The 23,796-nt window shown below is 45.0% G+C and overlaps 1 protein-coding gene across 2 annotated transcripts in view; it reads left to right on the top strand.

The window, feature by feature from the left end:
- The window catches only part of OGDHL (oxoglutarate dehydrogenase like), a 53,447-nt gene that overhangs the window by 21,391 nt on the left and 8,260 nt on the right, over positions 1-23,796 (top strand). For both annotated transcript variants that reach the window (XM_031956269.1, XM_031956268.1), the window contains 13 exons: positions 356-471; positions 941-1,095; positions 2,384-2,530; positions 7,724-7,814; positions 8,308-8,487; positions 8,786-8,914; positions 9,720-9,899; positions 10,686-10,838; positions 11,550-11,652; positions 12,306-12,434; positions 14,375-14,525; positions 20,536-20,663; positions 21,655-21,833. In XM_031956269.1, the coding sequence (XP_031812129.1) occupies positions 356-471; positions 941-1,095; positions 2,384-2,530; positions 7,724-7,814; positions 8,308-8,487; positions 8,786-8,914; positions 9,720-9,899; positions 10,686-10,838; positions 11,550-11,652; positions 12,306-12,434; positions 14,375-14,525; positions 20,536-20,663; positions 21,655-21,833 (1,841 nt within the window). The remainder of the gene's footprint in view (positions 1-355; positions 472-940; positions 1,096-2,383; positions 2,531-7,723; positions 7,815-8,307; positions 8,488-8,785; positions 8,915-9,719; positions 9,900-10,685; positions 10,839-11,549; positions 11,653-12,305; positions 12,435-14,374; positions 14,526-20,535; positions 20,664-21,654; positions 21,834-23,796) is intronic.

The raw sequence follows: 23,796 nt of genomic DNA on the forward strand, positions 1-23,796 counted from the left end.
GAAAAATCAGGAATAGCATCCTGCCCAAGGTAGGACTTGAGCTGCTAAAGATAATCCCTCAGAAGCCCAAAAGAAGGATGTTCGAACCCTGTCCCTGCCCTCAGCCTTTTGCTCATGTAGGACACTGCATCTGGCATGGGTGTGGATTCATGACTGAACTTCCTGCTCTCTAACCCCCGAGTCCCCCCATAGTCTCTATCTTCTATGCAGAAGCAGGGTCTTCTTCAGAGTAACAGGACAGTGGTGGGTCAACATATCTCCTCTGTGAAGATGGAAAGGGTTCTGACTCTGCTCTAGCTTGGACCTTTTAGAATCCTGCACTGTCATGACTGAACTTCTCCTCTCATGCTCTCAGCCTTCTATAATCTTCATGAATCCGACTTGGACAAGGTTTTCCATTTGCCCACGACCACCTTCATTGGGGGCACAGAGAGCACCCTGTCTCTGAGAGAGATTATCAAGCGTTTGGAGGTAAGCAGGTCATACCATCACATCACATAATCTGCACCCTGAAGGAGATGCAGATTTTAGCTTCCAGAAAGGCTGTGAGAGGGAGAAACCCTAAGGGCTTTGATTTGTGAGAGGAAAAAAAGCATGATTTAGATGGGGTTTATTTTTAAAAGAAGGATAATTCTCAGAGGAAATAGGATCGCTTGAGTCCTAAAAGTCCAAAGAGAGATGGTCTGTGAGGTTTATTCCTTCTCCACTTCCCAGGCAAGTGATTAGACAAGAGTTCATTAATTAGCAAGTAAGTCCAAGTGAAATGGATAGAAAAATGGAATTCTGATGGTATTTTTTTGAGAATGCATTGGTAGCTACAGGTTTGCAAGGTTCTGTCCCAAAGGCTTGTTGCTGTTCCCCTCTTCCCTTGGTTCTCTGAATGGGAAGAATGAGGTGGTGGCTTGCCAGCCTCGTGGAGTTCCTCTGTCTCCTTCTCCAGAACACTTACTGCCAGCACATCGGCCTGGAGTTCATGTTCATTAATGATGTGGAACAGTGCCAGTGGATCCGGCAGAAGTTTGAGACCCCTGGAGTGATGAAATTCACCAACAAGGAGAAGAGGACTCTGTTGGCGCGGCTGGTGCGGTCCACCAGGTGGGATTTGGGGCTTAGAGGGGGCCCGGGAGCACCTAGGTCTCCTGCTGGCTTCCCGGGCCATTTTGGGCCTGGCTGTCTCTCAGTGAGGAGAACCTGGCCACAGTGGGAAGCCCAGCAATGAACGTATTAATAGGAAGAGTCAGAACAGTGGGATATTCCTGACCTGAGAGAAGGTCCTGCAAAAATGACACTGAGACAGGCCTTTCTTTAGTGGCTTGGAAAGGCATTCTTTATCCCTAATGTCATTTCTGAACTGAAGTAGGTAGATGTTCATGAAGAAAAACAGTCTTGGAATGAGAGGAGCTTTGGAATTGGAAATGAGGCAAGAATGTAGAAATACCCAAATATTGGGTAGGGAGTTAATTGCCCCACGATAGACCCTAAATGTAAGGAACATGGTCCAAGACCAAATCCACACCCAGAGAACACCCGCTCCCCTCATTCCCACTCGTTATTTTTCAAGTGAATTTTGTTGAATTAAACAAAAGAGATTATGTCAAGTATACCTGGTGCTCCATGGGTGAGAGCTGGGGGAAAGGAGGGGCTGTTTTTGGAGGAGATTAAGTTTGAGGGTGCTAGGACTCTTAGGTAGAACTATAAGTTCCTTTTCCTCTTTGCCAGCCCCAGGCCTATCCTGCCCAACACCGGGGTTATATTTAGGATTAAAGCTTGTGCCGACTGATGCTACTGAAAGGCAAAACCTACTTAGCTCTTCTTTGTGCCTTAGTTTCTCAGTGCTGTTTTTATTGTGTGTCCCACTTACTGCTGGCACCTTTTCCATGGAGAGAAAATATTGGGCTGACTCCTCCAAATTTTTGCTCCTCACATCTCTTGGATTAAAGACCAGTAAGCTAGACAGCCATTGGGCTTCTCCTGTATCTCCCAAGATGAGGCACATTGACTTTGGTTCTTGGGTTCATTGCCCTATGGTTTGGTGCCTGAGTTTTTAAAAAAAAATTTGATAGCTTTTTTTCAGCATAATTGATTTTCTTGTCATTTTATTTTATGTATTTAAAAACTATTCTGGGAAAGAGTCTATAAATTTTACCAATTAGTCAGAATGATTCACGACACAAAAATATTAAGATCTCTCTCTGATTTAGTGCAAGACTGTTTATCTCTTTCCCCAAAATGAATAAGCTATATTTCACTTAAATTTGATATTTTGTCAAAAAACTTGCCTTTTTGGCACAGTTGAGTGTTGGTTGGGCCCCTTTTGCGAACTCCCATGATTTTGTCTTTTTGTAGCAGATATTGACCCTCCTCTTCCCCTCCCCTATGGCAGATTTGAGGACTTTCTGGCCCGGAAGTGGTCCTCAGAGAAGCGATTTGGCTTGGAGGGTTGCGAGGTCATGATTCCTGCCCTCAAGACGATCATCGACAAGTCAAGCGAGATGGGGATCGAGAACGTGATTCTGGGAATGCCGCACAGGTGGGAGCTGAGGAGAAAGGAATTGTTTCTGGGAGATACTGGGTTTAAGGGAGCTAGTAAGATTCTGTGCTAGGACCCGACTGCCCTTTCTCTCAGGCAGACCCATTTCCAGCATAGCTAGCTCTTGGCTAGGGTCTAGACTGGTGCCATTGGTTAGTGCCATTCAGATGCTACTAAAGGGCAGAACCTTTAGCTCCTCTAGGTCCTTGGGCAGATATTTTACATTTCTAGGGTAAAGAGTGAGCTTAAATTTGCAAAGAGTTTCCAAAAAAAACCCTATTAACCAGCTCAGAATGCACCATCATTTACCACATTTCTCTGACCACACCCTGGGTCAGAACCAGCTGTCACCTGGTAAAGAGAAGGCAGTATCACAACTTACTTAGTACTGAGGAGAATGAGAAGTACACAGGTTAGTCATATTCGTTCCTTCTTCTCCATTTGTTCTCCCATCCATTTGTCTCTGTGTTTATCCATTCACTCATCCACCATCATCAACAAAGAAGACTTTCAAAGTCAGATTTCAGGATCTTACTCTTAGCCATCACCTGTCTGGCAAGAGCTCAGATGACTTCTGCTCCTCTAAACTCCAGAGATACAGAATTTGCTGTCTCACAGTGAAGTCTGTTTCACTGGTGGAGGACTCACAGTTTCACAGGGAATCCATTCTATTGGGGGCTTTGCTAAAAATTTGTATTGTAGTAGGAAAGAGTACTGGATTTGGATCCAAAAGACATGGGCTTGAATTCAGACTCTGCTCTTTGATGTGTGAGATGCAGAATGGAATAGTGGATAGAGAGCCGGCCTTGAAATGAAGAAGACCCGGAATCTGAGAGATATGCTGGCTGCGTCAGCTTGTCAACTTATGTAACCACTCTAAGACCTTGGGCTCTTCATCTGTAGCTTGGCCAGGATAGCACCAAGGTCTTTTTAAATCCTCAGTTTCTATTCTTTTGATCCTTCTACTGGGTCAAAATATTCTGCTATAATTTCCACCCATTGTTCCTAATTTTCCTTTGTAGAACCTTCCGTTCAAGGACTATCTCTTTCCTATGATAGAAGTTCAAATATTTGAAGATCTTTGTCTCTTCTAGCCTTCCCTTCTCCAAGTTATAATTTGTTTTTTTTTTTTTTCCTTCTCCAAACCCTATCATTATGGACATGCTTTTATTATTATCTTGTTCCTTTTTTTGATGAACTTTAGCTCTAGCTTTTCAACACCTATCCCAAAATATGGGACTCAGAATAGAAAGCAAAGCTTGTGAACTTATCTGTCTGGGGCAGAGTACAAGAGGACTATCACCTCCTGCATTCTGGATGCCATGTATCTGTGGGGAAGGTGGGGGAGATGAATTGGACTGGTGCTTTCACCAGGACAGGGAACTCCCCGCTTGAGAGAACTTACCCTATTAAACCACATCAGCTGTTACAATTATGGTCTTACAGAGCTCCCTAGAATAGTCCTGTCAAACTCAAATAGAAATAGATGCCCGCTGGCTCCAGATTGGCTTTTGTTGTTGTTGTTCAGTCACGTCTAACTCTTCATGACCCCATTTGGGATTTTTTTGGCAAAGAGGCTGAAGTGGTTTGCCATTTCCTTCTCCAGTTCATTTTACAGATGAGAAAACTGAGGCAGACAGAATTAAGTGACTAGTCCAAGATCTCAGACTTAGTAAGTGTCTAAGGCTGGGATTTGAACTCAGGAAGATGAATTTTCTTGACTCCAGGCCTGGTGCTTTTTCCAGCAAGCCACCCAGTTGCCAAACTGACTTAGAAAATCACAAATTAACATTATCCATGCTGTATTGTATTATTTATCTATTTTGTTAAACCTTTTAAATGACATTTTAACCTGGGTCAAGTGCATTCACCAGTTTTATGGGCAGCAAGTTAGACTCTTCTGGCTAGGACAAGTAAATGACTTTCCCAGCTCACACAGGCAGTATATGTGGCAGGCAGGGCTTGTGCCCAGTTTTATCCAGCTTTTGAGGCTGTTTCTCTCTCAGCTGTTTCAAGCTGCCTCTCATATATCTACTAAAATTTCATTAGCTTTTTAGCTGCCTCATACTATGCTTGTGGTATTCCAATACCCCAGGTCTTTTTCTCATGAATCTCCCTCAACTTTTACCTTCTCCTTCCTCTCCTAAATATTAGATTTTTTTTTTACTCTTACGTTCAGGACTTTAATACTTATTCCATTTCATCTTATTAGATTAATCCATCATTCCAACCTAAGGAGATTTTTTTTGGACCCTGATTTGGTCATTTATTGTATTAGTTTTCTCTCTCAGTATCATGTCACCAACAAATTTAATAGATGGATAGAGCCTTGCAGCCCTTCATCTTCCACATCTCTCCAGGTTGATATTGATTCCTTAATCAGTGCCCTAAATATCTGATCATTCAACCAGTTCAGATTCCTCTTAACTGTATTATCATCTAATACACACCTTTCTGTCTTATCCGCAAGAATATTATAAGAGACTTTGATATGTGCTTTGTTGAAATGCAAGTATGCATTGTTTATGACATTTTCTTGATTTACCATCAGGCAATCATTAATTTTAAAGTTATAAAAATAGTATAGCATCATTTATCCTTAATGACCCCACACTGACTTTTATTATTAATAGTATTTTACTTTTTCCAGTTACATATAAAGACATTTTTTAACATTCATTTAAAAAAATTTTTGAGCTCCCAATTTTTTCTTTCCTCTTTCCCTTCCTCCCTCCCTTAAATGGTAAATAGTGAATAGGTTATATATATCCAACCATATAAAATATCTTTCCATATTAATCATGTTGTGAAAGAAGAAACAGACCAAAGGGGAAAAAACCCATGAAAAAAATGAAATGAAAAATATGTTTCAAGCTGCCATTAGACCCATCAGTTCTTTCTTTGGATGCTGGATAGCATTTTTCATGATGAGTGGGATTTTTTTGGTTGTCTTTGGATCATTTTTTGCTGAGAATAGATAAGTTCATTCATAATTGGTCATGTTACAGTATTGTTGTTAACTGTATATAATTTTCTCCTGTTTCTGCTCATTTCATTTTGTATCAATTCATTTTTCCAGGATTTTTCTGAAATCAGCCTGCTCATCATTTCTTATAGCACAATAATATTCCATTATATTATTTTATCACTTATTTAGCCACTCTTCAAATGATGGGTATTTCCTCAGTTTCTAGTTCTTTGCTGCCACAAAAAGAATTGCTATCAATATTTTTGGTACAAATAAATCCTTTTACTCCTCTTTTTCCCGTTTTCCTCCCCCTCTTCCTCCTATTCCTCTTTTCCTTCCTCTTCCTTCCCCTCCTCCTCCTCCTTTTCGTCTTTTAATAATTCAATAATGTAATAATAATTTAATAAAACATTTTAAATAATTTATTTATTTTGCCAGGAACCATTATCAAATTTATCAATTTATGGAATCTAGTACTTCCCCTTAAAAAAAAAAAAAAAAAAAGGACACATTTTGTCATTCTTAAGCCCTGTGGTATTTCTTTTCTCTATCTCCCTTAAATATCCAATAAAAACAAATATCATATGGAGAAATTTTGTTTTTTTTCCTCCTATTTCCTTCAATATAATTTATCAGGGGCAGATGACCTGAACATATCGAAGGCAGGTAGATACTTTATTCCTATGTTGTGATTTATTTTAGGTTTCAATTTTTTAACCCTTTTTATTATATCTTTTTCAGTCATTTTTCTCACATAAGAGCTAATGGGAATTGAGTAGCTTGACTTTCTCCCTGTCATCAATCATTATTATTTCATCTACCCTAACCTCTACCCCCTTCTTCCTTGTTCTTTTGGCACTAAGAGAGTGGAAAAGAAATTGTTCTTTTTATTTATTTCCATTGGCTTCTTTCAAAAGCCTTAGCTCATTCTGCGCTTTAACCTCCCTGACCCTGTTTTTACAGGAATATGCCACCCAGAAAGAGAATATAAAATATTCATCCTGTGTTTACATGTCCTTGCGCCTGTTTTAAAATCAATCAGTCAATCCAGGAGAATTTATCCAGCCCCCACCATGTGTCAGGTGCATTGCTCAGCACTGGGGATATGTGAAAACTAAACATAAAGCCACATTAGTATTTCTTGACACATCCCCTCTCACTTCTTATAAACTCATAGATTTAGATCTGGGAGGAATTTCAGAGATTATCTAGTTCACGGGCCCTTTACTTGGGGTCCACAGACTGTCAGGGCTTCTGTGGAGAGGTTATAGTGGGGAAAAAAAAAAGTCTCTATTTTCAATAACCCCTAACTGAAATTTAGCTTTTCTTCCAATTATACAGATGCTAGACATAATCCTGGGCAGCTGTTTGTGGGCTTCACCAAAGTACCACTAATAATAGCTAGCACTGTGAGTGTCTCCATTATGGGAAGCTCCTTGAGGGCAGGGACCATAGGCTTTTTGTTTGTTTGTTTTTGCCTTAATTTGCTTTTCCCATGCTTAGCACATTGGCACTCAGTAATAAATACTTGTTAACTTGAGATTGCATTTTAAAGTTTGAAAAAAAATAATATATTTATATAAAAATATATATTTATACACATATACATATAAATAAACAATATGCACATAAGTGTATATGTACCTATATAAAAATACATGTGTGCATATACATAGTTTTTATATGTAAATATATGTTATACACATCTCATATATATGTTATTCATTTATATATATCATTTGGTCCTAAAAACCATCTTGTGAGATAGGTGCAGTTATTATCTCTGTTTTACAAATGGGGAAACAGAGGTTAAATGAAGACCTATCCAGGGACACACAGCTACTAAGGGTAGGAGGCAGTATTTGAACTCAAGTCTTCCTGACTTCAAATTAACTAATTTTGGCACTGTGTAGGTACTACTTCACTGCCTGGCGCTTAGTAGGCACTTACTAGTTGCCAAAGGGAGTCCATGACACAAAAACGGTCCAGTCCATTGCTTTCATTTTCCAGATGAGGAAATAAAATAAAATAAAGTTGAGAAATAAAATGACTTATCCAAGACAACAAGAATGGCAGATAGAGGATCTGAACCCAGATTCTCTGTCTTAGAAGTCCAGGGCTCATGTTGGGATTTTGTTTTGAGAGTTTACCATTCCCTGGAACTGATTCCCTTTTGGAACATCAGATTGTTGGGACTTTCCCACAGTAGACTCCTCTGTCCCCAGGGGCCGGCTCAACGTCTTGGCCAACGTGATCCGCAAAGAGCTCGAGCAGATTTTCTGTCAGTTTGACCCCAAGTTGGAGGCAGCAGATGAGGTTGGTGGCTGGCGATGGCCGGGGCAGGGAGAGAGCCGGATGCTTTGTTTCCCAGACCTTCCTCTGGTAGTGGAGAGTGGGTATGATTTGGGGGAGGGGGAGGAGGCTCAGCTTAGGGGCTGCTCCCTCAGCCCAGTTTTGGGAAGCTCCCTAACACAAATCTGCTTAATGAAGGAGAGGGAACCTGGTCAGGTTTTTCCCTTTGTGGCCCTTGTCGCCTGGATCAGCGCTTTCTGGACATCATGTACCCAGGGCCTGTCTCGGGGAGCTTTCTGTCTGAGACATCTCCAGTAGGGAAAGACATGCTCTAATTTTAGGGGCAGTAAGTGGCAGGGGGCCGGGTTTCTATGGGAAAAGCATTGTGGCCAGAAATGGTGTCCGGGGGGACGGTTTGGAGGCTCAGGAGTCCAAGGGCCCCACCCTGTGGCTCTCTCGGTGATGGATCCTGTGGACCCGCCCTGATTGGCTCACCGCTGTTCCCCTTGGTTTCCAGGGCTCTGGGGACGTCAAGTATCACTTAGGCATGTATCATGAGAGGATCAACCGGAACACAAACAGGAATATCACCCTGTCCCTGGTGGCCAACCCCTCCCACCTGGAGGCCGTGGACCCTGTGGTACAGGGGAAGACGAAGGCGGAGCAGTTCTATCGGGGAGATACCGAGGGCAAGAAGGTAACGGGTCCTTGGAGAAGAGGCGTGTTTCTTGGATTATGGAGGGGAGAGGAAATGGGGCAGGAGGAAGTCGGAGCCAAATGGAGTTTTGATGGAGAGGATGGAACTTCATCCCTGTGAGAACCTCCCTTCCCAGTCTGATGAGAGTGGATGCTTAAGATGTATGTCAGACATGAAAGGTGTGTGGCCCAAACAGCTCGACACAGCTAGTGTCGGAGACCCAGGGCTTAAGCTGGACTCCAGGGACAGGAGGGAGGCTCGGTCCTGTCCGTCTAGTAAAGATTTCTTTTCTGTTAAGGTCATGTCCATCTTGGTCCATGGAGATGCAGCCTTTGCGGGGCAGGGTGTTGTATATGAGACTTTCCATCTCAGTGACCTGCCGTCCTATACCACTAATGGCACTATCCATGTCGTGGTCAACAACCAGGTGAGGTGAGGTGGGGGTTGGGGAAGCAACCCAGAAGGTCCCGGGGCTGACCAGCTTTTCCATCACTATGGCTCTCAGAGAGACCTTCATTTCCCCCAAGGCCCATCCCTGACCACCTAGGGAGGTGGTTGGGCTGAGCACACAGTTTAGCCAGTGTGAAAATAGATAAACAGAGCAAGTTAAGGGAGTCTTGAACTGTATCAGAGAAAGGACCAGTGGTCTGAACTTCACTTTTTTTTCCTTGTTGTTCTTTGGTATTTCTGACCTCCGCTGCTTCAGATTCACAGTTGAAAAATAAAATTAAATCCATGATTGACCTAGCTAGTATCAGAGGACAATAGAATCCACCAACTACAGATGACCAGTCAGGTGGGGTTGACTTATTAGGTGTGGTCTACCCTAGGTGTAGAAACCCCTGTAAGGTTTTAGTAGAAAGAGTAAGCTAGAAATCGAGAAGTAGGTTTGTGTCCCAGCTTTCTCACCAACTAGCTGGGTGACTAAAAGTAAGCCAACTGACCTTCTCTGGACCTCAGAATTCCCACCTATAAAATGACCTCTAAGGCCTCTGCCAGCTCAGGCACGTTCTGGCATCCCAAATCCCGCCAGCTGGAGTCAGTCAGGGTTCTGTTGTTGGGTCCGTTCTCTCTCACCAAGGGGTTGGTTGGCTATAGGATTCCCTGTGGCTCCATTCAGGCCCCCAGGTAGAGCCAGCTGCCCCTCCAACACTGTGACTTGTGGGTCGGGGCTTGGTTCTCTGGAAAACCTCTCTGGGAGGAAGCCCCATTATTGTCCCCTGTCTCACCAGATTGGATTCACCACCGATCCCCGGATGGCCCGCTCCTCCCCTTATCCCACAGACGTGGCCCGTGTGGTCAATGCACCCATTTTCCACGTGAACGCAGATGATCCCGAGGCCGTGATCTACGTCTGCAGCGTGGCTGCTGAGTGGAGAAACACTTTCAACAAGGATGTTGTTGTAGACCTGGTGAGGGAGGGAGTTGAGTGTGGGATGGCCGGCAGCTTTGGGGTCCAGGTAGCCTACCTCCCTGAGCCTCCCCTTTTGGGGGATGTAGCTACATAGAACAGAAAGAACATAGCTTTGGAGTCTCAGGATCATAGAATGAGAGTTGGGAGGGACTCAGCAGCCGCTGAATCCCACCTCCTTATTTTATAAACAAGGAAACTAAGGCAGAGAAAGTATTTGTGATTTGTGAGGGGTTCCATAACTAGTAAGTACCTGAGGTAGAATTTGCCCTGGGAGTCCTAGCTTTAGAGAAAGGAAGAACTATCAACTGTGCCACTGAGCTAGCCTTTCTACCAAATGGGGAGGTAGGAGAAAGGGGAGGGACCAGGACATGCCTTATGTTGTAGAAGGTACTTTTGACCTGAGCCTTAAAGGCAGCTGGGTAATACAAAGGGGTGGTGGTGGTGGTGGGGATTTATTAGATTCTCATTCTCCAGTATAAACAGCCTAGCCTCTTGTGCGCTGTGAACTATAAACTGTGGAAATAAAATGTATGTGTTACATATTTGTTATATATAAAATTCTCTAAATATATAATTACATTATTACCATAATGCTATAATATGTAATGCTATTTGTGTGATGCAGTGTGTAATGTATAGGAGTAACTATATTCCCATGCGTCCCTGCGTTGCCCAGGGTGTACAGGGGCAGCCCAGGGTCGTCTTGGCCATCGGGGTTTGTCTCTCTGGGTGGTTCTCCTGAGGTGGCTGTGACCACGTTCCCTCCCTGAACCGTTCCCCGTAGGTGTGTTACCGCCGGCGTGGACACAATGAGATGGATGAGCCCATGTTCACACAGCCTCTGATGTACAAGCAGATTCACAAGCAGACGACGGTCCTGAAGAAGTACGCAGACAAGCTGATTGCCGAGGGCACCGTCACTTTGCAGGAGTTTGAGGTGGGCTTGGGAGCGGGGAAGATCTGGGTCAGGGGTCCACGGGTGAGAGGTGCTGGGAAAAAAAGGGAGTCACTTAAGCCCTGCTCTGGATAACTCTGCAACACTACGAATGGCGGAGAAAGTGGCGATCTGTGTTGGTCTGAGGAGTTCCCTCAGTGGGGAGTTCCTTATGTGGATGAAATCCCTTTGTATTTACTTGTCTGTGTACATGGTATTCCCCCAGGAAAGGTAAGTTCCTTAAGGGAAAGGGCTCTTTCTTTAGCATACGTGCTTCACAGAAAGTGCTGAATAAATGCTAAATTAAATTGAGTTATTCCAGGGGACCAGGAATCTGGCCTGACCTAGAATTTCTCACATGTTGGACTTGGGGCAAGACTCATAGGATGCAGCCTCTCCTCCCTGCCTTTCCTGTTCCATGGTGGGGTGGGGGATAACCAATTATATAATAGTCAGGAGTGTGCTTTGGACATCCTCCAAGGGGGAGAAAAAACAAGGGGGACCAGGACTGTTCAGGTGGGCCTGTGCCCCATTGGCCGACAGAAGATGGCTGACTCCTACAGTGCCTTTCTTTTTGTACTACGCTCTCCCGAGGCTATCAGCAGCCTCATGTGCAGCCTGGAGGGGGCTTAGGAAGCCCTTGGAAATTGGGGTCCCTGTAGGGAATGGGGGACAACCACTTGTCTTCACTGAGTACGTTCGTCATTGCTATAGGAAGAAGTTGCCAAATACGATAGGATTTGTGAAGAAGCTTATACCCGGTCCAAGGATGAGAAGATTCTGCATATTAAACACTGGCTGGATTCCCCGTGGCCTGGTAAGGCTGGAGGCAGGGAGGATGGTGTCGGTGCTTATAGCAGCGGTGGTCTCTGGGCTGGGTTTAGAGCAGCTGGGTTTCAGGGGTCATAAAAGCTGGAGTCAGGGCTCAGTGCAGATCCACTCCAGAGGCTTCCTAGTGCTGTAATCTTGTGCAGGCCTCAGTTGGACTCAGTTTCCTTACCTGTAAAATGAGGTGATAATAATAGCACTCCCCTCCCAGGACTATGGTAAGGATCAGATGAGATAATGTATATGAAGGGCTTAGCAAACCTTAAAGGGCTACATTAGTCTCAGCTATAATTATCTAAAAGTCAAAAGTGAGTTCAGGGATCAATTGGACCTTTGTGACTTGGACAGAATGTTTATAGTAAAGAGTTGGGTAGGAGAAGATGAAACTGCAAAAGCAGGTCAGGCTCAAATGTGGAAGGTCTTCAGGGCCAGGTTAAGGAGAGTTCTCCTTATAGACTAAGAATGGGAAAAGGAAGAATCAGGCCTTTAAGAGCTTCTATCTGTCCTGGGTCCTTGGATAAGACAAACACTGGGGGTGGACTCGGGGCCTCCCAACACCAGGGAAACAGGATTTCCAGTGGCCCTGTGTCTCCCCTTGCTTCCTTCCTTGTATTCTCCGGATCACCCTGATTGGTTTTTCAGGCTTTTTCAACATGGATGGGGAGCCCAAGAGCATGACGTACCCTGCCACGGGCATCCCCGAGGACATACTGCTGCACATTGGCAAAGTGGCCAGCTCGGTGCCCCTGGAGGATTTCAAGATCCACGGAGGTGAGCGGGGCTCTTGATGCAGAGCTGGGGTGCATCCCCTAGGGAGAGGGAGAGGAGGATGTCTCCCTGGGCAATTGATACCCGCTGCTAACCGGTGGGAAGCTGCCCAGGGTCAGATGAGAGCCACAGGAGCCTAAGGGAATTCACTCCTGTAAGCACAGGAGGAAAACAAATCGGATCATGCACTGATGCTCACCCAGTGTCTAGTGTACCAGCGCACACCAGTCCTACCAGTGCCAAGGAAATGTTCCCGATGACGGGAACAGGAGGGATTCAGAGGGGAGAGATGTAGGACTGGGACTTGGCCCTGGAGTCTGCGAAGCATTAGACGGAGAGATAATGTTCTTGACCTGCACAAAGGCCAAGCAGAATGTGAGGCCACAGGTTTTAGGGGATTTGTCCCCAGCTCTTGGGTGGAACAGAATCCCTCATGCTTCCCTTCTTCCTTAGTTGGGAGTCCCTTTGCTCTTCCAGGGGTCGAGTGTGCAATGGGCTTGGCTGGAAGATGCGACATCCATGTGAAAAGCACATTGAGTCCGTTCCCTCGGCCCCGTTAGAAATAAGTCTTCATGTCCCTTAAGGGTTGTAATGACTCCTGGTAATGGGCTTATTAATTGTTGCTGGCGTCAGCTTATTGGATGGAAGGCCGCCTTGTGTTATTAATGGGAAGGGCCTGGTATATTTTGTGAAAGTGGCTTTGGATTGGCTGTGACACTCCAATTACATTTTCAAATGAAACTAATCCGAAGAATTAATTTAAGGAGGATTAACAGCTGTTCCAGCACCTCCTGAGGAAAGCTGGTTCCCGGCTGGGAGGAGAGGGCAGGGGGTGTGGGGTAGCCGTGTTGGAGTAGTAGGCTGTGCTGGTGGAGAACAGAGAAGAGCTTTAATGGAGTTTTTCTCCATTGAAAATGGAGAGTTCTCCATATAGACCAAGAAGGGGAAGAGGAAGAATCTGGCCTTGGAAGAGCCTCTATCTGTCCTGGATCCCTGCCAGAGTCTGGCTGTGCTGGGACAAGGAGGGCCGGCACTCCCTGGGGGCTGACAGCTCCTAGAGCTCCATCTTTAAGCCAGTTAGTTTCTTTTTTTTTGAGAGGAAGTGTGACCGAGAAGTAAATGAATGAAAAGGCCTCTATTAAGTGCATACTGCAGGCAGTTAGGGGATGCAGCAGATAGAGGGATGGGCCCAGAGTCAGAAGTACAAGTTCAGATCTGGCCTGGTTGTGCAACTCTGGGCAAATCACTTACCCCTTTGTGCCTCAGTTTCCCCATCTGTAAAACGAGCTAGAGATGGGAATAGCAACCACTGCAGCATCCTTGCTAAGAAAACTCCAAATGGGGTCACAAGGAGAAGGACGTACGGAGTAGCAACAGGCTGTGCAAAGCACTGGTACTAAAAATGGGGAAGCAAGACAGTAGCTGCTGCCCAGGGTTCTCGTTCTCGTGAGAGAGATGGTAACTACAAGAGGTAGATTGGGGGGAAGGGCCTGTGGTCTGTGAGGAGCAGGGCAAAGCAGAGGGTAACACAGTTTGTCAAAATGTTATTTCCACCCACAAAATCATGTTTATTTCCAATGTTGAACTGCTGTCCAGTGCTGAGGATTTGGGGCAAGGAGCCCCTGCCATAGGTCTTCAGATGGGGACAGACTGCGTGTGTGCAAGCTATGTTCCTACGCCATAGAACGAAAGCTGGGAGGGCCCTGAGACCTGAAGGTTGTGGCTGTAAGGTCACACGTAAGGGTTGGATCTGAACTCGGATCCTCTGGCTCCCCCTCCCCGAACACAAGGCCGCTGCTTTGCTCACAGGGTCCGTCCGGCCTGGGTTGTTCCTGTGGAGGTGGGGGATGGTCTCGGCCTTGGTCCTGGCCTTGAAGTTAAGTCTGTGGGGGAGGAGCCTTCTTCATGTCCTCCCCCCTGCTGATCTGCTCCCTCTGCCCCAGGGCTCTCCCGGATCCTGAAAAACCGAGTGGAGCTGGTCAGGAGTCGGATGGTGGACTGGGCCCTGGCAGAATACATGACCTTCGGCTCCCTCTTGAAGGAGGGCATCCACGTGCGGCTGAGTGGGCAGGATGTGGAGAGGGGCACGTTCAGGTGAGGAGCCCGGGGGAGAGGCCGGAGAGGTTTGGGTGAGGAATAGAAACGTCGGAACAGCCAACAAAGCGTTCGTATGAATCCCCTCCACACTAATAGGGGAACAGCTTGCTGTCAGAACATACCCAAGTTCAGAAGGCAATCAGACATGGCTTGGAGCAGCCCAGACGGCTGTCACTATATTCCTAGAGGTCCATGGACTTTATCATTAGAAGAAACCCTTAAGCCTCCATTCTAGGCCTGTTAACTCTTACTTTGCTAATACTTCTAACACATCTGAGAATCTAGCTTTCTACCTCACAGCAAATTAGAAGGGGTAAAGGGTACGGTGTACAGCTAGGTGCCCTGACAGAAGTGATGGGACCTCTGAGAGTAGTGTCAGAAACTACAAAAAGCGGATACCAAAACCCCTCAGAAATAGGATAGGCTGGCAGTAGGGTTAAACAACCTCAAATATTTCAGTAGCCTCCGAGGACTTTTCTAAATGACAGCTCAGTTATAATCATGAGTTAGCAAGAGAAAGTTAATGTATCTCCAGCATACTCTGTTTAAGAAGGTAGAGAAGTTTTAGTGTATTTTGTAAATTCATTTTATTTAGTGTTTTCTATGAATTCATTTCAAATTTATAAATTCTATTTGGAGTTAAAAAATATTTTTGGTATTTGAAGATGGAGTTGACTCTTATTCTAATGATTCTGGACAGCAGAGGTTTTACTGTAATAATTCCTTATATTTGTAAAGTGCTTTAGACCTATTAAAAGTACTTTCCCACACTAATCCTCATGATAACCCTGTGATCATTATTCCCACTTTGCGGATGAGAAAACTGAGATTTAGTTGACTTTTCCAGGCAGTAGTAACACCTGGCTGTGGCAGACCTAGGATTCCTGATTCCCCACCCAGGTCTCTCGACCCCCAGATCATTGGAGTAAACAGCGTCTGCTCTTTGAGTGCCCGTCCTGAGATTCTCTCCTCTTCTGTCCCAGTTCTCAAGTCTCCTCTTGCTGAAATGGGTCTTCAGATGCCCACCTGGCCCCTTCACCTCCCGGGAGAGGGCTTATTGCCTGGCGGGGATGTTAAGGAGAGCCACTGCTGCCTTTTGCTTGGGGTGAGCAGACTCTTCCGTCTCTGCTGAGCTGCCAGAATGTCCAGGGGGCCCAATAATCTTCCCTGCTTGGGCGGGTGACCAGAGAGCTGACCATATTGGAAGGATTCACTCAGTTAGCCCCCATCATTACTCGGGAAGCTAATGGGTTCCAGTAATTACTTCAAGCATCTCTGTTTGGATAATGGGCTCTTGTAATGCTGATAGATGGAGCTAAACGGCAGGGCTGGGCTTTAGAGGGGGACGGATGGGGAGTGGACTGGCCAAGGATGAGAGCACAGTTGGTCCTGAGAGAAGGCTCTTTGGGCAGCACCAAGGAAACACATTTCCAGCCATGGGCAGACGATGCCATTTGGGCTTCTGTTCTTGTAAACAGTGGGGGAGCATGTGGGAGATGCGACGGTGACCGTGACCTCCCTGATGGGATCACAGGACCACGGAAGGGGGAAGAAACTGTCTGACTAGCTGTAAATGGCCATAGAGACTTTTCAGGACCAGAACTGGATCTGGGCTGGCGGGCAGCATTATTCATTCTATTGCATTGGAAAGACTCCGTGGGCTACACTGAGTGCATTTCCCTTTTATCCACTCTCACATATGCTAGGATCTTCCTCCATTAATTACTCTTCCCCCTTTGATTCTTTGATTTTTTTCCCCTTTCTACAGGTATAACAAATACAATCCAATTTCTCTTTATTTTTATAACAAAAAATTGCAATTTCCCTTAACTCTAGTTACTCTTTCAAGTAACCATCTCCCTCCCTCCTTCCCTCTTTCTCTGTCTGTCTCTCTCCATTTCTGTCTTTGTCTCTGTCTTTCTGTTTCTCTCTGTCTCTGTGTCTCTCTCTGTCTCTGTTTCTCTGTTTTTCTCCTCTGTCTTTCTGTCTCTTCTCTTTCACTTTCTGTCTCTGTTTCTCTCCATGTCTGTATTCCTCTCTCTCTGTTTCTTTCCATCTCTGTCTGTCTCTTTCTCTTTGTCTCTCTCCTCTGTCTGTCTGTCTCTCCTCTCTCTCTCTTTCTCTTTCTGTCTCTGTCTCTATGTCTCTCTGCCTCTCTCTCCTTTCTCTCTCCTCTCTCTCTTCTCTCTTTCTCTCCTTCTCTCTGTCTCTCTCTCTCATCTCCTTTGATGCCAAATGAGTAGAGGAAATAGTTTCCACCTGATTTCCTTCACTTTTCCCTATCCACTCATTCCTTAATAATGGGTAGCATTTAAATGGTGCTTGAAAAGTTGCAAAGTGCTTTACAAATACTAACTCATTTTATCTGTATAACAACCCTGTGAGGAAGGGGCTGTTGTTATTCCCATTTTATAGTTGAGGAAACTGAGGCAAATGGCAGGTAAGTGATTTGTTCAGTATCACACAGCTATTATGTATCTGAAACTGAATTTGAACTCAGTCTTCCTGACTCCAGGTCCAGTGCTATATCCACTGTGCCACTTAGGTGCTTCAGCTTATTGAAAAGAAGGCCTTCTTGTGACATAATTAAATCAATACTAAGTAGTTGAATTGTGTTATTTCTTAACCATATGCAGTGTGGCTAACATCTGTGGGTTTTTTTTTTTTAATTTTTCATTCTTATTTTTTAATTTTATAAATAATTTTTATTTTTCTCCAGTTACACTTAAAACACTTTTTTTTACATTTGTTTTTAAAACTTTGAGTTCCAGATTCTTTTCCTTATCCCCACCCCAACCCCCATTAAAGAAAACACATGCAAAGTTATGCAAAACCTTTCTTTAAGTCACAACATCTGTGTTTGTTTTACGGAATACATTCCCTTGGTAATCACCGGTGGGCTCCTAATTACCCAATGGGGCGATTGTCTCATGCCCCTCAGCTCTCCTTCTCTTTAATCTCCTAGCACTATTGGATGTGAGGGAACACTTCCCCTTTCGCTCTTTCTGAATTCTCTGTTCCTGTTAATCACAAGGCACCATGTCTTGCTGCGGGGGAAAAGCCAGGAAGACTTGGTCAGGTGCAAGTCCCACAGTTAACACTGTGTGATTTTGGACAAGTTCCTGAACTCGGTGCTCTGGGCAGCCCTCTAAGATGATAAGTTACTGAGAAGGTGCTTTCCATGGGTAGAGGGAGTTCCTTCTCACCTGAGAGTTCCTTATTCCTTCAAAAAGAAAAAACAAACAAAGGTCTGGCCCTTATCCCACTTCTTAAAAACCTCAGCACCTTTTCTGGGTCTCTCAGCTCTCCTGTCAGGAGCTGCCAGATTCTGTCATTCTTAGTCTTGGCTCCGTCCTTCCCTTTCCATGCCCGTCGGCCACGCTCGGGTTCAGGCCTTCATCACCTCCCACAAGGACTGCGGTCTCCTTGTCTTCTCATTCCCAGCTCCCTCTCCCTCACCCCAGATAGGATCTTCTCCACGGACAAATCCCGGCCGGTCCCTCGGCCTGATGTGTGGGACCCCTTCTGTCTGCTTTTCTTAGCTTACATCACCTTAGCTTTTTAAAGTGGGTTGCTGCCAGGCAGGTCTCGCCCGCACCACACGGAGGAACAGAACCAGACGTTGGCGGGCCCTCCCAACCTCCCGGGACAACTTTGATTTGCAGTAACAATAGCCTCTCACGTCTGTAAGACTTTCCACTGCCTTCTTCCCAGCCACAGCAGAGCCAGGGGCTCCCAGCATCATTCCTGCCGTTTCCAGGAGGAGGAGGCTAAAGCTGAGGGGGATGATGTTCTGGGGTCAGGCAGGGAACAAGGCCTGGAGCTGGTTCTGACTCCAAGTCTCCAGTTTCTCGCCATTACCAGTTCGACTTTTCTCAAATCCTGGTGGTGTCCATGTGGTCCCTGTCCCTCTTTGCTCTTAGCTCAGTGCCTGACACACGGCGCTTAATCAATGCGTGTTGCCTGCCTGCCTCCTGGGCTGCTTGAGTCATCTGGCTTCACTTGCTTAGTTTTGTCGTTCATTCGTGTCCGACTCTTCATGACCCCGTTTGGGGTTGTCTTGGCAGACACTGGAATAGTTTGTCATTTCCTCCTATGAGGAAACTGAGGCAAACAGTTAAGGGACTTTCCCCTGGTCTCAGAGCTAGGTTTGAACTCAGGAAGATGAGGCTTCCCAGTGCTTTGCCCATTGCACCACCTGACTGCCCAGTGTTTAATACCCAGCCCTGTTCAGCACTTCAGGAAAGAATAGCAAGACATAATGGGAAGAGGGCTGCAGCAAGACCAGAGAACCTGGGTTCAAATCTCAGCTCCACAACTTACTGCCTGTGTGACTTTAGGCAAGGGTGCAATGCATGGAGCACTGGGCTAGACATTTCCTGGTTGTGTAAGTCTGGGAAAGTCACTTAACCTCTCTGTCTCAGTTTCCTCAAGTGTAAAATGCTTCCCAGGCTGCTTCTGAGGATCAAATGAGAGAATATTTATAAGGCCCTTAATACAGTCATTGGCACATAGTAGGTACTTAATAAATGCAGATTTTTTTTTTCTTCCTACATGGCCTCTGTGGGCCTATTTCCTCATTTCTAAAATAATGGAGTAGATTTAGATCCATAATCCTGTGACCTGCAGATGTGATAAACCTACCTTCATAAAGCAGGGAGAAAAACATCAAAGACACCAAGGTCTTGAGTCCAAAGCTTTGGTCAGGCGGTTCCACCAAGCTCCAAGTATGGCTGGCTGGCTGTTCTACTGGCAAGCCCAATTTGCAGTACAGGGCCCATTGTTTCTCATGCAGGAATCTATTCCTGAGCCTCCTTAGTGTTACTCCTTTCCCCCTCTATGTGTGTATATATAGCTTATATATACATATAAGCTATATATACACACATACATACATGCACACATATTGTTTGTGTGGAATTGCTTTCATGTTGTGTCCATCATTGAGATCAGGGACTGCATTTTGCCATCCTCTGTATCCCTAATGTTTATCACAGCACCTGGTACATAGCTAGCTATTTATTTATTTTTTGCTGAGGCAATTGGGGTTAAGTGACTTGCCCAGGGTCACACAGCCAGAAGTGTTAAGTGTCTGAGGTCAAATTTGAACTCAGGTCCTCCTGACTTCAGGGCTGGTTCTCTCTCCACTGCACCACCTAGTTGCCCCTCACAGTAGGTATCTAATAAACGATTATTGACTGATTGAGAGTCCTATGCGGAGCACTGAGTGGAGGGGAAATAGGGAGAAGCGAGCTGGGGGCTAAGAGAGGAGGAGATACAAGGACAACAGCCTGCCACAATAGAAAAGGGGCCATATTTGAAATCAGCAAGTTTCTGACTCTGCCTTTCCTTACCTCTGTGACCCTGGTGAGATGACTTCATTTCTCTGGGGCCCTGTTCAACGTCCCTTCTCTCTCTGAATTTCTGACCCTCTGTATAAGACATGACACCTACTTTTTTTTTTTAGTAGATTCACACTTTTAATATCACAGTTAGTAGATAGATCCAAAGTGGATTCCATGAGGCCTAATCTCAGTGTTGGTAAAATCTTTAAAGAAGCTTCTAGTTTATTGAAGGAAGGATAATGTGGGGAAAGTATGAGCATTGTAAATAGCCTGTGATGGTGGGAAAGTCAGGGAATGCTTCCTGGAGAAGGTGAAAGTCTGACTGGGCCTTGAAGGTAAATAAGTGCATGATCTTTAATCATGGCAGATCTGATTCTTATTTCCCCGTACAAGGAGCCTCCCCAGTGATAAGGGGGAAAGGGTGACATTTTGGTATCTAGTTTTCCTGAGGCCGGGGGATTCCATCCAGAGGATTCTATCTCATGCTTGAGGGAGACACTGAAGAGGCAGAAAAAAAAAATCTCTGAAGAAAGTGTTTGTTCAATGAGAATCTGTTGAGATTTGCCACATCCTCAGCCCTGAAAATGGTTTGGATGAGAAGACAGAAAAAAATGACAGGATTTGGTTCGCCCACATCCAGTTCTGTTTCTCTTTGTTTGCAGTCACCGGCACCATGTGCTCCATGACCAGGAAGTTGACCGCAGGACGTGCGTCCCTATGAATCACCTCTGGCCTGACCAGGCCCCCTACACCGTGTGCAACAGCTCGCTCTCCGAATATGGAGTCCTGGGTGGGTCTGGGCTCTGGAGGAGCTGTGGGAATGGCGTGTTGGGAGGGGAGAAAGTAGGGGGCCGTTAGGAGGTGCCGCAGCAGTCACCATGGGAGAGATTCAAAGGTGGAAATGAGGTTCCGCCATTGGCAGAATCCGGCAACTGTTTGGCTAGAAGGGGTGAACGGGAGGGGAAAAATCAAAGTGTGTGTAGGGGGGGTTCAGCCAGAGTAAGTGGCAGAATGTGTTCATCTTAATAGAAGTACGAGTTAGGGAGGAAAACACATTAGCTCTGGAGAGAAGGGAGAATCAGTTATCCCTCTCTGGCTGGAGTCGTCTATGAGATATTCTAGTCTCTTCCCCTGTCCCTGGTATGGTGAGGTGAGATGCGCCCAAGTCCTAGAATGGGGGAGTCCCAGCTCAGTCCTCTCTCGTGATCTTGGCAACTTCTCTGTCTCAAATTTCTTCATCTGTAAAATGAAGGGGGATGGCCAGATGATCTTTACCCTTCTGCTTCTCAACCTCTCACTGGACGATCCAGCCCTGAGCTACCCCAAGACAAAGCAGAGAGCTGATACTTTTAAAAAAAAATCCACTCTGGTGCTGTCTCTCCCTTCCCAGGCTCCTCCGCCCAGTTTCCCTTATGCACAGCCATTCCTACGTGTGTAGTGTGCACTCCTTGCACGGGCCCTTGAGCACTCAGACCCACACACCTGCCAGGCAGCGGGCCGCTGCGGAAGCCCCCAATAGGAAGGCTTTGCCAGCTGGAGGGACTGGCCCGTGGCCTGTGAGATTGGCGCCTTCTCCCAAGCAGCGCCTGGCCCGGCCCAGAGGCCCAGCCCGGCCCGGAAGCCCAGCCCGGCCCGGAGGCCCAGCCCCAGTGGTTGGGAACCAAACCCCTGGGCTTCTGGGCGGCCGGAGTGGGTCCTGGTGGAGCTCAGATTAGGGGTTGAGCGGGGTGACAGGGAGCAGGTCCTCACCCCGGCCGTCTCTTCTTGTCACCGCTCTCCAGGGTTTGAACTTGGCTTTGCAATGGCCAGCCCCAACGCCCTCGTGTGCTGGGAGGCCCAGTTTGGTGACTTCTACAACACGGCCCAGTGCATCATCGACCAGTTCATCAGTTCGGGTCAGACCAAGTGGGTGCGGCACAACGGCATTGTGCTGCTCCTCCCCCATGGCATGGAGGGCATGGTAAGGCCCGGCTCAGAGGGGGTGGGGACAGGGGTCAGGGGTTCTGGCGGCCACGAGTTCCCTCGTGTCTTCTCTTCACCGAAGGCTGCAGCCCTGTGGTAACTGGGAGAGTCGGCCTGCGATCCAGGGAGTCCTGGCTCCTCACATACATCGGCCATGTGCTGGCGCTTCTCTCAGTCTTATAGATATATAAAGTGATAAAGTTTTATATATATATATATATATATATATATATATATATATATATATATATATATAGTGATATAGTTAGCACTCAGGCTGTAAGTGTGAGAAATAATCTGGTAAGGCAAATTCTTTTACCTGGAAGTTTGTTCTAGCATTGAAATCCATTCTGCGTGAAAAGTGTTGTGTATTGGTTAACATCTATAACTTACACCCCTCTGGTGCGATCTCTCCTTAGAGAAAAGCATAGCTACCTTATTTATATGTATGTATTCATTTATTATATACAGATATTTATATAGTTATGTAGAAGTTATTTGTATATAAATATAGGTAACTATTTGCATATAACTTATATTGTATCTAACTATTGGTATATAGCATATATTATGTTACCATTGATATTTAGCACATCTTCATATTATAAATAGCTGAGTATTACATATAATTACACATCATAATATATGTATAGCTGCATTATATGAGAGTATTGATATATAGCATATATTATATATTGCTATTGTACAATTATATAAATTATATATAATTATTAGTATATAATTATATATTGTTACATGATATACAGCATTATATGTGACTATTGATATGCAGTGTATGTTTCATGTTGCTGTATATAATTATACAAAGCTATATAGTATATAATTTTATATTATTACATGGTATATATTATATGTGATTATTTTGATATGTAATTTTATACATAGCTGTAATCTTTAGCTATATCATAGCATTTATCTATATGTAATGTGTAATTTTCTATGATTATATTTCTATTTAACTGGATCATATTATATAACTATAACAGACTATATTTGTATAACAAAATCACATTTATAACACAATTTTTATATGTATATAAATATTTCTTATAGAACATTATAGCCCTTTTATATAAAAACATATATAAAGTTTCAGTGCTTTGATGGACCTGTAATGTTGGTGGTGAAGGAGTACTCTTCAGTCATGCAGATTGTAACCTATTCATTCTTGTCCGTGGTGCAAGAACTTGTAAATCCAGCATGTGGACCCACTCAGTATACTGAGGGCCTTTTTCTTTTCCTTGCTATTTCCTGGATTCCAGTGATTTGTGTAGTCTAGCCATCAGCCCAACTCACCTTTCCTGCTCCCAGTTAAACATTTCTCCTTTAAGGATACCTATAAAAATAGCCACAGTTACAAAGGCTGCAGTGGGAGGAGAATGTTGGGAAAAGATTATCTTTGGAGAGATTCCCTCCCCTTCTCCCCCTACTCTGCCCTCCCAGCTCAGCTTGGTGACTGGGAACAAGAAACAGAAAATGTGATTCTGCTGAGAGCCTTGGAGACTCCAAGGACGACTCCAGATTGATTGATTAGGAGACAAATTGGACTTTCAAGACGATCTCATTCCCTTTCAAGTTCCTCTGGTGGAAGCATCATTCTAAGTCTTCCTGTCATAGCTTCCTTTGGTTGTCTGGTGTCTAGAGCCCTTCTCAGAAAATCTTGTTTTTAAATGTATAAAATAAAATATATAAGATTACAAAGAAAATATCCTGAAATATAGTTCACACACACACACACACACACACACACACACACATTCATCAAACTCTAGGATAAGAATTCTTGTCACGGGTATCCACAGATTGGGGAAATTCTTTGCATTCAATGACTCCATCCCCGCTCCTGCTGAGGAGATCTGAAGGGGAGGATGCTTCCCTTATTGGTTCCTGCTTGTTGAGGCTTATTGATATTGGAATGGAATGTCTGTTTCACTAAAGCT

Source organism: Sarcophilus harrisii, chromosome 2 (assembly GCF_902635505.1).
Source record: "Sarcophilus harrisii chromosome 2, mSarHar1.11, whole genome shotgun sequence".
Taxonomy (NCBI): Eukaryota; Metazoa; Chordata; class Mammalia; order Dasyuromorphia; family Dasyuridae; genus Sarcophilus; species Sarcophilus harrisii.